Below are 17,121 nucleotides of genomic sequence, written 5' to 3' on the forward strand. Positions count from 1 at the left end.
ATAAAAGGTCACATAACTCACATTTGACACACACATAGACACAAACACATACACAAATGCACACTCACATATATACATTGAGATACTAGACTGTAACATTCTATTTAATAGTCTAAACCATCAAACTAAATATTGCATATTTGATAGTTCACAGCATAATACCCAAAACAGAAACAGTATATTATAGTTATCCCAAGAAACTAGATAAACTGCTATAAAGCTTATGTACACAACTACACTAGAATTTTCAACAAGAAAACACAAGTCTATACCAAAATGCAACAATTCTAAGGAAACTCTACTCTAGAGCAGATCCTTCTCTTCCTTGCAGGGCTAGCTCCAAGATCTTCAGCTGTTCACACCAATCTGGTGATCATAGAAAACAATAACAAACACCCAAAACAAAAGAGACAAAAGAAGGGTAAACTAATGATTTAAAAAAAATATATAATTTGATTCTATAGTTAATAGCATACATCAGGTACAAATAATCAATTAGTTTCACACAATTTTATAATCAAGATTCAATTAATCAGGATATATGCATTGAGGTTCGATCCAAACAGTTGTGCACTTGTAATAACATCTCATGCTCTATAGAGCAGTAGATAAAAAAGTCAAACTCTACCACATACAAGGTTATTCTGTTAACACCTATGGTTAAAGAAAATCTCTTAGACTAGGACCTCTTATTACTCTCACCACATACATCATTCCTCTATTTGAGAACTTGAATGGTTATTAGAACGTCAGGATAACTGCCAAGCCAACACAATTCTCACTTCAATGCATACATTACTACAGTATATAGCTAATTCTCCTTGAATTTTGAATTAGTACCCACATATATGTTCAGTTATATGTTCCTGAGGACCTAGTAGAGCCAAGCCAGGCCAACGACCTAGACGGGTTGGGTTGGCCTAGGTCGACGAACTTGACAGGCATGACCAGTCCATATGGGCCGTTAGGCTTATTAGGCTTGTCTGGATCGACCCAACCTATCCTGTCTTGGTTTTCCGGCCTGATTGAGTCGTCGGGTCGAACCAACCCCTTTGGATCATCGAGTTCGTGTCCAAATTTATTATGAACTCAAAACATAATTAAGCCTAAAATAAATATTGTTAAAATGAAATTTTATCTTACAAGAAATTCGATTATTTTATCCAAACAAGAAATTGAAATATAAGCTATTTTGATTTCTTTATCCAAACAAGTTATTTAAAAAATGAAGGAAATTTAATTGCAAGCAATTCAAATACAATTTAATTGGTAGATTAAGGATGCTTGCCGATACAAATTGTATGATAGTCACTCGACTTGTTTATAAATGATATTAAATATCCATGGATACTAACTATTCTCGGTGAATTTTATTTATGAATACTCGAGTGACAAATATTTTTTTTCATCCTTACACATCTAAGACCTAATTAAGATTAATTAAAATATAAAACCCTAATCGAGATTTTTGAATAAATTCAAAGACCAATATAAAATTTATTTGAATAATTTGTTAATAGTATTCTATCCGTGTTGCTAATGTGAATTTATTGGTAGAGTAAATGTAAATTATTGGTGCTCTTAATGTGAATTATTGATGTTGTTAATAGTTTACAATATATTAAGTAGTTACTCTTAAAAGACACTTAATTGTTGGTAATATATATTAAATTGTGGTTATAAATATATATTCAATCGTTGGTGTTAATATTAAACATTGATGATTAATAAATTGTCTGTTTATTGGATTTTTTTCTTTAAAAAAAAAGGTGAGTTTCCCGTGTGAATAGAATATATGTGATAAATTGGGGGAAGGAGAGTGTAGGTGAGAGAGGCGAGAAGATCTGAAAAAGAGAAGAGAAGAATGCACTTGAGCGAGAACGAAGGGATAGAGGGGAAGGCCTTTGTAGTGACCGGTGGACTGGGCTTCGTAGGCTCTGCTCTCTGCTTGGAGCTCATCCGAAGAGATGCCAGAGAGGTCCGAGCATTTGACCTCCGCTCCTCTTCTCCCTTTTCCCCTGCTCTCCACGATAATGGAGTCCGCTGCATCCAAGGTTACCTTTTCAATTTCCATTTTTTCTTTCTTTTTTTTAAACCTAACTCTCTATTTCTCTGCACAGGTGACATTCGCCGGAAAGAAGACGTCGAGAGGGCCCTCCGCGGTGCCGATTGTGTTTTCCACCTTGCGGCCTTTGGAATGTCAGGTAAAGAGATGCTCCAGTTTGGTCGTGTCGATGAAGTCAACATAAATGGGACATGCCATGTTCTCGACGCTTGTATCGACCTCGGCATCACAAGGCTTGTCTACTGTAGCACGTACAATGTTGTCTTCGGTGGTCAACAGATCATCAACGGGAATGAGACATTGCCTTATTTCCCAATTGATCACCATGCCGATCCCTATGGCCGTAGTAAATCAATCGCTGAGCAGTTTGTTCTAAAGAACAATGCTCGCCCTCTCAAGTATGTATCTATGTATGTAATTCTTTTGAGCTCTTTCCTATACTTCTAACTAACTACTTTTTCCTCTTACAGGAACCAATCCGGTAATCTTTACACTTGTGCTATTCGTCCAGCTGCAATCTATGGACCGGCCGAAGACAGGCACCTTCCAAGGATCGTAAGCATGGCAAAGTTGGGTCTCCTTCTGTTCAGAATTGGCGACCAAAGTGTAAAATCAGATTGGGTTTTTGTGGATAACCTTGTCCTTGCTCTTATATTGGCCAGCATGGGACTTCTTGATGACAATCCTAGCCAGGCAAAACGCCCTGTAGCTGCTGGCCAGGCCTACTTTATATCTGATGGTAATCCATCATCCTTTTCTTTCTTTCTTACTGTCTCTCCTAACATATCTTCTTTTCTCAGGTTCACCGGTCAATTCTTTTGAATTCCTACAGCCTCTGCTTAGGAGTTTAGATTATGAACTACCAAAGACTACACTACCTGTGGATCGGGCTCTTGTTCTTGGCAGGATTTGCTCGGCTGTTTATACAATCCTATATCCATGGCTCAATCGGTGGTGGCTTCCACAGCCATTCATTCTTCCCTCTGAAGTACACAAGGTCCGTCCTTTTCTCTAATTAATAGGTAGAACCTCCTCAAGTTATCATGATTCGGGAATGTTGTATTATCTACTTCCGTATTTGTTTTTTGGACAGGTGGGGGTCACCCATTACTTCTCCTATCTTAAAGCCAGACAGGAGATTGGCTATGTTCCCATGGTTACCTCACGTGAGGGGATGGCTTTGACCATATCTTACTGGCAACAGAGGAAAAGAGCGACTCTGGATGGACCCACGATCTATGCGTGGTTGTTTGGCGTCATTGGAATGGTCGCACTCTTTTGCGGTGCTTTCTTACCTGACATAGGGATCGTGTTCTTTCTCAGAGCTACATGTCTATTTGTCTTTCGATCAATGTGGGTGACAAGGCTAGTGTTTCTTCTGGCTACAATTGCACATATTGCTGAGGCCATTTATGCTTGGCACCTGGCTCAAAGGGTGGATCCTTCCAATGCAAGAGGATGGTTTTGGCAAACGTTTGCTCTTGGCATGTTTTCGTTGCGCTTCCTTTTGAAAAGAGCAAGGACATAAGTATTGTTACGGAGAATGAGTATTCTTATGGAAAGGGAGAGGTATTCACCTACTTTCAGAGTTCAAAAAACTCAACTCATTCTGTTATTCAAAATATTTAAAAGGAGTACATCGACTTTGTTTGTCATTCTCAAAATAAAAAGATTTTGGTAGTACTGTTTGGGTGAGAGTTAGTATATAGATCTAAACAGTTTTATTTTTTTTACATAATTATATAAGCATTTGTGCACAACCTAAATAATTGCAAAATTCTTAAGTTATAATTAAATTATGTGATTCTCAAGTTATAATATATATATATATATATATATATATATGTATTTTCAGAAGAAAAAAAATGTTTTTAGGGAAATTGATTTGTTCACCTAACTTAAGTTCGAAAAATTCAAAAAAGTCATTTTGTTCTCAACATTTAAAAGGAGTTAAAAATCTGATATTGATAATGTATTCTCAAGATAAAGATTTTGGTACTAAATAATTTATTTTTTTTGTACATAATTACATAAGTATTTGTACATAATCTAAGTAATTGAAAATTTCTTAAATATGCTCTTTTTCGTCAATTTTATGCTTGAAAAAGTGTTTTAACGGTAAGCGATGTGTTCACGCAATTTTAAAGTTCAAAAATTGAATAGTCATTTTGTTCTTCAAAATATTGAAAAGAGCTAAACATCGACTTTGATAATGTATTCTCAAAATAAAAAGAAGCAATGGTGATTTTAAACTGCATTGGGGTATTATAATTCAATTCATGGAAAGAGGATTCAGAATTTATCTAAATCATGTTCATGTAGATTCTCTACGTAACTCTTAAGAAAAGAGGAGCTTCTTTACTTGGTGTTGTGGATGCTAAAACATACATAATGCAATTAAATATTCGAACATAGTTCCACGTATAAACAGGATGGTATTGTTGGAAATGCTTTACAGAAAAACAGAAAAACTCTGTTGAGTCAACATATGTAACTAGAAATCATCTTCCAGAATGTACAAAGAGAAAACAATTTTTTATAACTTGCTGTACAGAAGCACCACTACAATTCGGGTCATTGTTATCTTGGCGGTAACTATGAGATATTCCGATATCACCGAGACATGTCATTGTTCCTACTTAGTATCTGGTAATTTGCGGGTGGTGAGCGATGGAGGCAGACAGACCTTGAAGACCGGAAAACAAATTAATCCTGAAATTCCAAAGTGATGAAACCATCATCAACACTAGTACTTTGTGCAAAATATAATACTACATAGATAGAAAATTAGCTAATCAATAACAAAAAAACTACTTATATAAATTACAGATACTTCCCCGACATGATGAAGAAAAAAATTGAAAAAGCTACTTATTGGGATTAATTAAGTATTTGATTCTAAAATGTTGTTAGTCGGTGAGATACGGAAGGCCCAGAATGACTGGTTTCCCAACTTTTGGTATCTATTCAATTAAATTCAAAATAAAAACATACTCACGTAGTAAATTTAATTACATTAAATGTGATTGATGTCAAACAAAACATATTTTTTGATTCAATTCTTGAAAAACCAGCATACTCATGTCAATTTGTGTCTTAACACGGTTACCAAAGCTGTGTCACAAATCCAATCTTACTGGCTTCAGCTTTTGTTTGCTGCACATCGTAAGCCTCTTGGTGTTTGCTGCATCATTTATAAACAAGACAGCTCTAAGACAAAAGTATACTTTTCAACAAAAAAAATGCATGAAGCATTACTTGAATTCTTACCTTTGATTTTCCTGTCTTCCAAACTTCTTCATTCCCTGGTCGGTGAAGATAAGAATATTTTTCAATAGAATTTAAGACAGTAATTTTATCCTCATCAGAGTCATTAACCGGAGACAGATCCTGTACCAATTCAGGAGATGTTTTCATAAAGTGTCAGAGGAATATATAGCTCATTTATAAATTATAATTCAGCATCCATGAAGAACAATTTCAAAAGTATACATAAGAGATAGTGTTTGGGGATGTTTTAGATTCCTGTTTCAAATATTTTTCCCGTCATAAAACATGTGCTTTTGGTATTATGCTAGAAAACAAAGTGGCCACTATCACAAAAAAAGCAAAAACAAAAAAACTATTTAATCTTACCACTTTCCCTGAAGCAATGTTCCCTGATTCCTCACTGCTCTTCACGTCCAATGAATCAAAGTAAAACAAAATCTGGAAAAGAAATGTTAGAGAAAAATACAAAGAACACGCTAGCAGAGAAAATTGACACAGCTGGAACTGGAACATCAAAGTACAGCGCAAAAAAGGATATTAATATTCATGCATAAATGAAACGAGGTTGCCTGATCCTGGTGGTAAATTACCTTGTCAAGCAACTGAACATTTGATGAGTCGGTAGCCATGACCTGAACTCCTAGCAAATTGCTGCCATTACTGCAAAAGGGGCAGAAAAGGGTGCTGAAAACACACCCATCTTCTGGACACCAAATACTGTGTTCTGGTGCGCTTTTGGGTATTCTATTGCAAATTCGTTGATCAACAAATAAAGAATCAGTAATGAGAACTGGAATACTCTTTGAAGTATCAGTAGTGCAAGTTCTCAGCCTCTGTTTCAAAAGGGATCTCAAATGAACTTTTGATGATGAAATCAACGAGCAAGTAAGATATAGATGGTTCTCAGGTCGGCCTAATGGACTTTTGCAGAGCGAACAAAAAATCAATAATTTTTGGTCTAGTGGAGGGGCAGTTGGTGAACATGAACCAGGTATATTATTGCTTATCAGTAATGGAGGAGAATTTGACTTCAAAATCCTCTCAAAATCATATTCACTTCCCTGAGTTGTCTCTCTAACAACTACAGAGCTCTTTCTGTACCGTGTAAGAGGAGGACTGGCACAAGGTGCAATAGAGTTTTCTTCTTCAACAAGGTTTATATAAGGAGTGACTGCGGGCCTCATCCTTTTATGATGGTAAGAATTAACACTTTCCATTTCTGGAATATCATTTGTAATTACATTCTTTTTGGGAGTAATTGTAATTGAAGACTGAGCCCTTGAAGAATTTGTGCTTCCAGTAGTCAAAGACATTGAAAGACTTGACACTTGATCTGGAATTTGAGCTGGGGCCTCAATTATGAAGGAGCCAGAGTTGTCATCTTTGGAGTAATGAGGGATACTGGAACCATAGTCAACGTCTATACAAGGGGTTTCCTTGACAATGGAAGTTTCCTCGTGCATGATTGCAAGAGATGATTCCACAGTGAACCTACAAGAATTACATTTCCAACAAGTAACTGCACTGATGTTGCTTCATAATGTAAAAATAATTGAAAAATATATTTATGTTTAGAGATTGGTAATTGATGGCATAGAAATGAATGTCTAGATTATCTTTCGTTGAAGACAAAGTGTGATCCTGTATTACAGAATTGAAAACCCTGAATGAACCCATCCAATACAAAATAGAAAGATACACAAGCATAAGCAGCACATTTAAATTTTCTACTTTTTCCATTTAAATTTAAAAAGGAAAATATTTCATCCAGGTCAATTGGTGCCTTCACTTATTCATCGAAAAGAGAAAAATTACACCAGTACCACGAGTTTTAAAATAAGACCCCTGACAGTTTGGCTAACTCAATCATACCACTACATATGCTGGAAGATTAGTTGACAACACGAAAGGAAAATGTTATTTGTTAAATAAACAATCACAGAATCAGCTGGATGTTCTGTATTTCAGTTTGTACTAAATAGAAGATAGAAGATTAATATCCCTCCCTTGAATATCAATGAAATTTGATATTGGAGGTCAAAGAAGGATTTAACTGCCCCAATTCTTCAAAACAGACGTGTCTATCATTAAGTTTAGACGTTTAGTTACTAAAAATAAGAATCATACAAATTACAACAAGATGATGGAAACAGAAAGATACCTTGGATCTGTCTTTTTAAAGTACTGTGGGAGATATTTACGACGGTAAGTGTTACTATTCTTTTGAGCTGATGGCTGACACTCAACAAGATCTTGAGAGGTTAGGGTGGGTGAAGAAATGCTATTCTCGATCATTGTTGTTTCTCTCTCATCTCCATTATCAGACTTGTTCAGCTTCTGATTTTTTTTTCTTGTGGAACATGCATTCTGATCCTTCTTATGGACATCATGCCCATTTATATCCAAACTCTGTGTCGCATGCACTGTATTTATGCCATAATGTTCCTGCAGCAAGTTGACCATGCATCGGTAATTCTTTTACCACTAAACCTTGAAGAAGATCGAGATAGTTATAATAAACTAACATGCAATGTACCTTCGCATTCTCAAAGAAAGACTTTAATCCCTCCAATGACAAATCAAAGCTGTCATATACTTTCAACGGTCTTCTTATCCACTTTGAAATGAATGCCTTATTTCTTTCTTCTTGAAAACGTTCATCTAACTCCATAATAATAATTACACCAATTACGATTGAAAATTGGGTTGGAAGTGTACAGTTGATAGTTATACAAAGAACAGTGTTAACAAAAACTCTAGCCCAAGAATAAACTGCAAAGCAACGGTCTACCAGAACACAATGGGAAACACCAGATTATTGTAGTCTAAACAAAAATAAGTAGCTCAAAAGACAGAACTACCGTTTTGCCCCATAGGAATAACTGTCACAAACGACTCATGATAAGTTTTACATTCCATAGGAAAATATTTTCCAATGGTAGAAACTACCAACATTCAAAGTATGCTTAAAGGAATTAGTTCCAAACCAACTGATGAAAAAGAAAATAGTTTTAAAGCTGTAAACTCTTGCAAAGCAACCACCAGTGTAATATTTTGCATACTCTAGAAAACCGAAAAATTCCAACCTCCCTCTCAAATATAAAACTCAGTTTTTAAAATTCTAAATTCCAAAGGGAGAGAAACGACATATAAAGAGGAAGAGATCCAAAATAGAACGCAGTTTGTACCCAATAGGATAATTGCTCCATAATCAAATTTATGACGTATACAGCGCCCTACAGAAAATAAAAGGAAATCAGTATAAAAATTTCAAAAATAATGAGCTTTGGTTTAAATGGATTTAAGCCTTACCTGCGGCTTGATTTAAAGCTCGGAATGCTTGGTGGCAGTACCACTCATTTCCACTCAATAGACTTTTGAATGATTTGTAGGTGTCATTATATTTCTTCTTCAATGCAACTTGAATATCATTTCTGGTAGTTTAATAAATCAGGCAATCAGAAAATTTTATTCTCGTAGCATGATTCCTTCAAACTAATAGGAGAAAAGAAAGGAGTCTTACATATTTGGAAATGGAATACCAACAATAATCTGAGATTGTGAAGGACATACAATCTATAGTTAACATTTACACTGGTTATTAGACATTGCAATGTCTGTGTGATCAAACTCATTATAACTATAGGCTACCTTGAAGTGGTTCAATTTCACAACCATATTTATTAATCTTCATCTTGATAATCTGAGAGCATACCTACTTTCAATCCTCACAAAAATATACTATACTCACATGGTAGATAAGATCTCTTCCCCACAGAATGGTGAAACAATCAATTATAAGTAGAAATAAGGATACAACTACTCTAGCATTATCATCGGAGAAATCAATTCCTTCAGAAACCTGCAACACAGACATTATTCTGTTTGATCAAATAAACACAAGCTTGTAATTATGAGGTCATATACACAAGTAACTATGCTAAAGGCAAATTGAATTTATAAGGCGGTTTCAATATGAGGCTCTGGTGAAAAGAGAAAATTGTATGGTTTTTTAACTTGTAAAAAGGGATTGAGACAAAGGGACACCTGAAGAAAATTATTAAAAATGACTCCATAGTGAACTTACTCCTCAGAATTTGTTTTTTGACCAAGCACAATTATGTCAGGTTATCCATGTAATCAATTTCACCTAATGAGATAAGGTTATAGTTGCTGTAAGATATGACAATTAGGGTAAAGAGCATGAAGAATGAACATATTGTGCCAATATATGCTGAGCCTTGAATAATTTGGTGCTCCATAAACTCAACCTCGTGTACGGATACTATTTTATATATTAGAGAACTTGCGAAAAATACAGCATTGTGATCAATATGACCACTTGTAGATGGTAGATTTAGATTGACGGATGCTTCATCAAAATTTTATAAAAAACGTCTACTTGTTAACAATAAAAGTGTAAAATGGGTGACTACAAGTGAATACGAATAATTAAACAGTGGATGCTGTAGATTTCTTTTAATCATGCAAACTGGGTAAGTAGAACTTTTTATTTTTAGTCCATTATAATATTTGTTTTCATAAATATATTTTAGTAATAGTATATTGCAGCAGAAGGTGCCAGCTTGTCATAATACGGTTAAGTTTTCCACAGTTGATTACAAGGACCTTAAATCGAATCTTGACTTCACACACCTCCCTCGATGTCAGCTAGCAATACTCCAGTAACTCTTTGCAAATATTAACTTTTCTTAATTCAACCATTGAACATACCAGATTTTAGAGAAATGTTGTGATTACGTACTCTTGTAGACAACATTTACCTATATTTTTAAAAAGTATATGATATTTTAAATTAAATTGATTAAATAAAGCATAAAAAATGTGACAAATTATAGACAAGATCAAAATATACTTAGATAAGTTTTAATTTAAGGGTTGGATAAATAAGATTGTATGTATATACAGAAAGACAATAAAGTGAAAAAATTCAGCGATAGTAATTCCATCTCTCTTCTTTCTCTATTTATACATAAATGAATCATAGCAAAAGGAGGATTTTATGAATGAGAATCAAATTTTGGCCATACAATTCTAAATCCAAATTAAAGTCTTTAAAATCAAAAATAATCTCTTAAAATTCTGATATGACTTTTTCACATGACTTGGCATGATTTAATCTGAATCACTCATAGTAAAATCTAGTGGTCAATATTTGTTTCTCTCATTCTCACAAAAAAAAAAATAGTCCTATCAAAGGAAAAATTATAGGAAATATAACTGTAACTACTAAAGAATAGAAAAAATCAAATTACCCATTCCATAATTGTTACCAGAAAAAGCAGCATCTAAAAAAATTAGATAATAGTAAAATTCTGACGCACCTTTCCTCGACAAACACCAAGTAAAGCTGCTCCTCCTTTCCTAGAATTCGGTAGGGAATCAACTGCCTGAACACGATTTAGATCTATTGTCTTAATCCTTCTTTTCCTTCCCCGCGCAGGTCTTTTTTCGCAATGAATTGAATCATAATACCCTTTTAATACCAGTTCAAAATCATCTTGGCTTCCTCCTCTTGGTTCTACAAATCAACCACAAAAATCTTAATACAACCAAAAATATTTCCAGGACAACAAAGTTATCTTTAGATGTTGTTAAACATATCATTTGTTCTTTGATTATAAATAAAGAGATACGATCAAATATTCCCCATTATTATTAGATATTGATTTTTCAAATCTATATAAATCAGAGATTACACAATTACAAGTAATAAGATTTCGTAGATACGAGAACCCATGTATATTGATCACACAGTTACAAGCAGTGCTTTCCTAGATATAAATACCAGAGTAATGTTCTCTCTACTTAAACATTTGCATTGCAGAAAAAATAGATAGCAAAAGGTAAAAGCAAACATCAACATAAACTCATCCTGATCCTAGTGCACAAAAAGCATTTGGAAAATAAGGATAACTCACCGACAAAAAGGGGTTTTTCTGCATTTAGTCGAGACCATTGACCTGTTTCAGCCCAACGGTTGCATAATTTGTCCATCAATTTATAACTTGGAAAGAACACAAGGCATCCGCCTGGAACAATCTTGAAGATTTCCTCTAAAGAATTTCCAACTGCGTCCTAAATCATAACTAATTATAACCAGACGTATTCTAAATGCAAGAATAACATAGTCTGAAAAATATGTGAAGAGGAAACATACCTGGAATGCATATCCATCTGCAGTTTTATAACTTGCATTCAAAGGATAATTGCCAGGACCAGTGGAGATTACAGCAGGCCACACCTATATTCAAGAGGTCTTATGTTATAACTTGTTGAACTAGCACTTATAGGGCTAAAAGAATAAGTGGACAAGTAGCCAAGACCTGTGAGTCAACATCAATTACATGAGGAGCTTCTAGACTAGTTTCAAAATGAACTCCAAGCTCAGAAGTAAAGGATGCCAACGGTGATAGTGTTCTGAAATACAAAAATAAGCATGTAAAAGATACTACAAGGATGTGAGGAAGTAAAGATGCAATGAGAATTAAGCTCGTTCCTCAACAATTCTTGGCCCTAATATGCAGAGTGTCATGGAAATTAAAAATAAGAATTACAGACTCACCTCATCTTAGCAATGAAAAATTGTACGACATAGACACACATATACATATATCAATTATGAATTATTTGGTGAAAGTTTATGATAAGCACCAAAGCACTTACGGAACCCACACTCAAGAGCTAACTATTATGAAGAGAAAACCAAATAATTAAAGATGCCATCAAACATCGTGTATTACTCAATGTAGAATTTAGGCACACTATTAAATTCAAGTCCTTATCAGTTTACCTTTAACATGAAGGCTTGTGGTAGCAATGCCTCAATTGGACTATATTTCAACAAATGCATTTTACAGAACATAACAGTGAAAAGGCTATTTCGATAACCCAGACATATAGTTGGGTATTTCTACAGACATTACAATGAAATGTGAAGAGCTGAATAGGAGGGAAATTAATAAACGATACAGTTTTACAAAAAAGACACCAAGTTAATTTGAGAAATTTTAACATAATATTTGAGACTACATTACTGGAATACAGAACATGTATTCCGACATAGATGCTTCTAAAAAAATTAGTCTAGATATTCAGGTTAATTCTGCCAAAACTGAAAAAAAAAATTGCACTCCCCACCCTCCCAGATCCAAAAGAATACAGGCCCGGTCATAATTATATGCTTATATGAAATCAGGCTTAAAAGACCTGCTTTTTCCTGCCTTATATTAGTCTAGATGATGAGGTCAGGCTATAAAATCCCAACCAACCCACTGGCTCAGAAAATGGTACTGACTAATAGGAACATTGCTCAGGAATAAATTTTGAGATGCATTCTTGAATCATGAGAAAAAAATGCAAAAATAAATCTGTTCTGAACCAATTATAAACTTGGGCTTGGTTGGTCATTAGGTACCCATTATGCTTACCCTGAAGTCAAGATAATTGATAAAGAAAGCTCAGCAACATCTCTAAACACAACTGCTGGATTCAAACACCATAAACTAAAAGCGCATGTCCAGTTTCCAGTAGCTCTTCCTGGCAGAACAAATGAATGTTAGTTGTAGTAATGCAGTAATAACTCCAGCATGAACATAAAATAAATAGTTATATACTATTTATTGGAACCCTTTACAATGCCATTGAGTAATCAACCTGTAATTGGTCGACTAATCTTACAAGGAAAAGGATCCTCATTTGTCTTCAGTTCACAAAATAAATGCAGACTATTTTGTATCTCATTTCATGTCTCCTTAAAAACAATTTAATCGTTCATGTTTCAAGTAAATCTTTAAATTGTTTCCTCCGCATAAATGATTTCAATTTGTTAATTTAGATTCTATAATATTTTAAATTAGAGGCTCCTAAAAAAGTCAATCAAATAACCAAAAGGTTTTCCAAACCATTTCCCATTCACTTGTGTATGGACAGCAACCATGTCATTTGCAGTTCTGCTGCATATTATTGTTAGTCTAAAAAATTACAACCACTTACCAGTATCTTTTTTAACACATCGCTGAAGAGCAAGCTGGTAATCCAACATGTGAGATCCATTTCTTGAGAAGAAATAAGTTAGAGACGAGAATAAGCCTGAAATGAGATCAATAAATATCATTGGTAACGAATATTTTGAGCTAAGTGGATAACTGAATATAATTCCACATATATTAAAACCATAAACCCAAACCTTCCAATGTTATCACTGCCGTGCCACTTATACGCGGTTCATCTGTCTCCAAGTCTGTAGCAACTTTGATTGCCTTGAACAAAGTATCAAGTAGATGAATGGCATGCAATCATAAGAATAAATACAAATGCCAACAAATGAGATACCTTGGTAGCACATTCCAGCAAGATAGGGAAACACTGCTTCGAAATATTTGCTTCTTCAAGCTCTCGTAAAGCATTATCACCAGTCCAACTATACATACATATAGGAAGCTTGTGTTATTAAATCCCAGATTAGCTCACAAGTCATGGGTTTTATTTTAGCCAACAAAGGACACAACAGTTGAATACTTTTTTAAAAAATATCAATTCAACTACAACAGAGGAAAAATAGTCTAAACGCAAAAAAGCTCATAGAGCTTAAAGCAACACTTGAGCTCTCCACTAGTAGATGTCATACGTGAATGGAGACAATAAAACAGAATTTTAAAAGTTGACAAGAATAAAGATTAAATCTTATCAACACGTGAAATGGGTTCAAAAGAATGAAAAAAGAATAATATATAATCTCCTGATCAAATTAAACAAATGGAGATTCACTTGGGGAAAAAAAACGCATGTACCTTATTAAGAGAAGAAATTATGTAACATGCAACAAGATTACAATTAACAGTATTATCCCAACCCAAGAAGAGTCTCCCTTTACCAATACCCATTGATTCAGTGTGATTGTTGAAATCCCAGTCATCTACCAGTCGCATATCACTCTATAAAGCATGATCATATCAAATCTAAAGCAAAACAATTTTACAACCTCAAGAACCAAATTATAAAGCAAAAACTGCATTTACAAAATAATAAATAATGAATAGAGGCATACAAAATGGAAAAATCCTTAACTTACCACGATACATAGTGGTGAAAATCACGTCTTTCGAGTTTGTTTTTCTTCCGTTCCATCCAACTAGTAAGGCCCTATACAAATACAGCACATATTGAATATATACATTCACTGAGGATAAATTTATTAGTCAAACATTTCAAACCCAATATATAATCCTATTACCTGTGTCATTTCATATAGTGGTTGGTAAATTGCAGTATTAATTGAACAAAGTTGTTGGAGTTCCATTTGTAGTTCTTTCAAAGGTACAGTCATGTAGTTAAGCATCATTAGTTGTGACCATGAAAGTAAGTCTCAATTATTAGTGATAGTGAAAATAAAAGAGTAAGGTTCATAGCATACTATCCAAAACATCCTCTTCAATATCCACACTTCCAGCATCACGAGCAATGTCCTCTATATTGCTGCAAAGTGCAAGTATGTGAGGGCCATTTCATAGACAAAAACAGGAATAAATTACAACCAAACTATACAAAGTTGTCTTTCAGTTCTGCATTGGCTTGCATACAATACAACAGATGGTGTCTGATAGACAACTAGAACCTATGCACTATCTTAAAAAAAATAAAATAAAGCCAGTTCAATTTAACTGGACTCCTATAACTGTTTGATTGATTTGGCAATTAAACAGAAAGAGAACAGCAACTCACTGAGCTTCATCAAGAATCACTACGGCTCCTTTGATATCCACGTCCATTGCTGCCCGGATGACTGGATTAATGATATAGCTATAAGGGCAAAATACCAATTGTGCATCATCTGACATAGAACGAGCAGCATAATAAGAGCACCCTGAAAGTGGAGACAGCAGAAGACTTGTACATTACAAAGCTTCGCATATACTTCAAAAGAAATAAGTAAAAGACCAAAATAACAGTACAAGGCCAAACCTTTGACCAATTGTCCAACTTTTACGAGATCTTCTATGTCATGCACCTCATTGCATCCTCCTTTCTGAAGGGATGGATGACCTTTGACTTTATGAGCATTTCTGCATAGATTATAAGTTTCTCATTTTGGTTACTTCAAGAGCAACATAAAAGATAGAGAGGAAGCATGCGTGGATGAGCATAAACTCACTTGAATTCTGGACACCCTGTTGCCTCATCTTTCAATAATAGTTTACTGACAAAATTTTATGAAAAATATCAGTACCAAGATTGAAGAGGGAAAAGAGATTGTCATGAAGTAAAAAACGTCAAGGTAAAAAGCACCATTCTTCATTGATATTCTCTTTGCCAATTATATTTTTATTTGTGCAGTAATGTTTCCGCGATGCCTGCCAAATAAATGAGGGAAAAATATTTAAATTCATATTACTTCACTGAATGTAACATATCTTTTTGCATATCCAATAATAAGTATCAACGCAAAAATGCATACTGACTTTTGCTAAAACCATTGCTAAATTAAAATCGATAACATACAAGTTGGGTGCTGATTAGTATCTCATCAGCAATGCTTTAAAACTAACATATAATATATAATATGCTTCACAAACAAAACGAAAATATAGGTTATTATTAGAAAAATAATAAAGGAAATTAAAAATGCTTCAGTCTGGAGAAATGCTGAATAAACACATTCTTCGGAATGATATAAAAAGATATGATATTTTGCAGTAGCTCCATTAATATTGGTTAAAAAAGCAAATCAAAAGGTGAATTACTTAAGAGGGAAAATACCAAACAAATCAAACGAGATAAGATAATAAACGGATTCAACCTACCAACACAGCCATTGGTACCCTGTATGAAGTTTTGCGCAATTCGTGCACCACTTGAGAAATCTGTGAGTGCGTTCTCCTTGTAAAGTAGAGTAAAAAATTAGCCGGATAAGTGAAGATACCCGTATGACATGGAAACTCCGGAATGGAACCATTTAACCGAATATAAACATGTCTAAAATGAATAGCAATGCTGGTTAAGTGAAACTACGATAATAATTAAATAAAAATAATAATTGTATACCATGAATTACTGAAGCAACAAGCAAAAGGGACTCAAATGATGAAGGTAAAAAAACATACGAAGCGTAATAAATAGTCGGTGCTTCCTTTTTCTTCTGCTTCTTGTTGTTAGCCTCAGTTTGCGTACGGTCCGGGTTTTCAGATGCTAAAAGCAGGAGAATTTGGTGAGGAAAACGAAAAGCAAATAAAAAAATATGGCCCATTAGACTAGGCAATTAGCATACCAGAAGATAGTGAAAGCTCCTCGATGACAAATCCGCCGCCATAAGCCAGAGGATCGGTGGTTGCCTCCGGGGGGGATTGAGGTGGTCTTGTTTATATTTATAGTGGTGCTGCCAAGCGAGAGATGAACAGAGAAGCGAAAGGGACTTGCCGGTGCCAGTTGGAGACTCGAGCAACGCGTGACAGTGGCCTTCTCTCCGAGCCTGATTGAGGGTAGAGATTACTCTACCCATAAACGCAAACTGAGACCCATATGGTTGGTAAGGAAATTCTACTTCCAGACCTCCGATGTGGTAAACATTTTTAGGTTTAGGGTTAGGGTTTGATGCAGAGACCATTTTTTTTCTTTGTAATTCACTTCAGATTTCACAATATGAGATGAGATGTCCATACTCTGCCTCTCTACTTCTGCACTGTTTAAGTTTAGGCGGGAAAAAGGTTATCAGAAGGATTTGGCGGCTAAGTTGATGGTTTAGGAAACATTAGCTCTTTTTGTTTAGT

At 34.7% G+C, this 17,121-nt stretch overlaps 2 protein-coding genes across 2 annotated transcripts; one reads left to right on the forward strand and one right to left on the reverse strand.

Moving 5' to 3' along the window:
* The first annotated feature begins 1,798 nt into the window (after positions 1 to 1,798).
* Positions 1,799 to 3,750, forward strand: LOC114193027 (short-chain dehydrogenase/reductase family 42E member 1). Its single transcript, XM_028082721.1, has 5 exons — positions 1,799 to 2,054; positions 2,121 to 2,463; positions 2,536 to 2,804; positions 2,866 to 3,062; positions 3,159 to 3,750. Exons 1-5 carry the CDS (start codon positions 1,865 to 1,867, stop codon positions 3,591 to 3,593), a joined length of 1,434 nt encoding a protein of 477 aa, XP_027938522.1. The 5' UTR covers positions 1,799 to 1,864; the 3' UTR covers positions 3,594 to 3,750.
* A 766-nt stretch (positions 3,751 to 4,516) lies between these two features.
* LOC114193021 (Fanconi anemia group J protein homolog) lies at positions 4,517 to 17,072 on the reverse strand. The gene is given in 30 exon segments (XM_028082710.1): positions 4,517 to 4,777; positions 5,203 to 5,249; positions 5,336 to 5,455; positions 5,702 to 5,773; positions 5,926 to 6,826; positions 7,497 to 7,780; positions 7,872 to 7,996; positions 8,524 to 8,571; positions 8,648 to 8,769; positions 8,859 to 8,887; positions 9,153 to 9,197; positions 10,681 to 10,877; positions 11,278 to 11,434; positions 11,517 to 11,600; positions 11,683 to 11,776; positions 12,787 to 12,895; positions 13,352 to 13,447; positions 13,545 to 13,617; positions 13,691 to 13,778; positions 14,430 to 14,500; positions 14,592 to 14,665; positions 14,772 to 14,833; positions 15,080 to 15,221; positions 15,320 to 15,420; positions 15,510 to 15,554; positions 15,644 to 15,708; positions 16,159 to 16,234; positions 16,459 to 16,543; positions 16,623 to 16,712; positions 16,715 to 17,072. Coding segments are annotated over 29 exon segments (3,741 nt in total). The 5' UTR covers positions 16,959 to 17,072; the 3' UTR covers positions 4,517 to 4,777; positions 5,203 to 5,207.
* Between the last annotated feature and the right edge of the window lie 49 nt (positions 17,073 to 17,121).

Source organism: Vigna unguiculata, chromosome 8 (genome assembly GCF_004118075.2).
Source record: "Vigna unguiculata cultivar IT97K-499-35 chromosome 8, ASM411807v1, whole genome shotgun sequence".
NCBI lineage: Eukaryota > Viridiplantae > Streptophyta > Magnoliopsida > Fabales > Fabaceae > Vigna > Vigna unguiculata.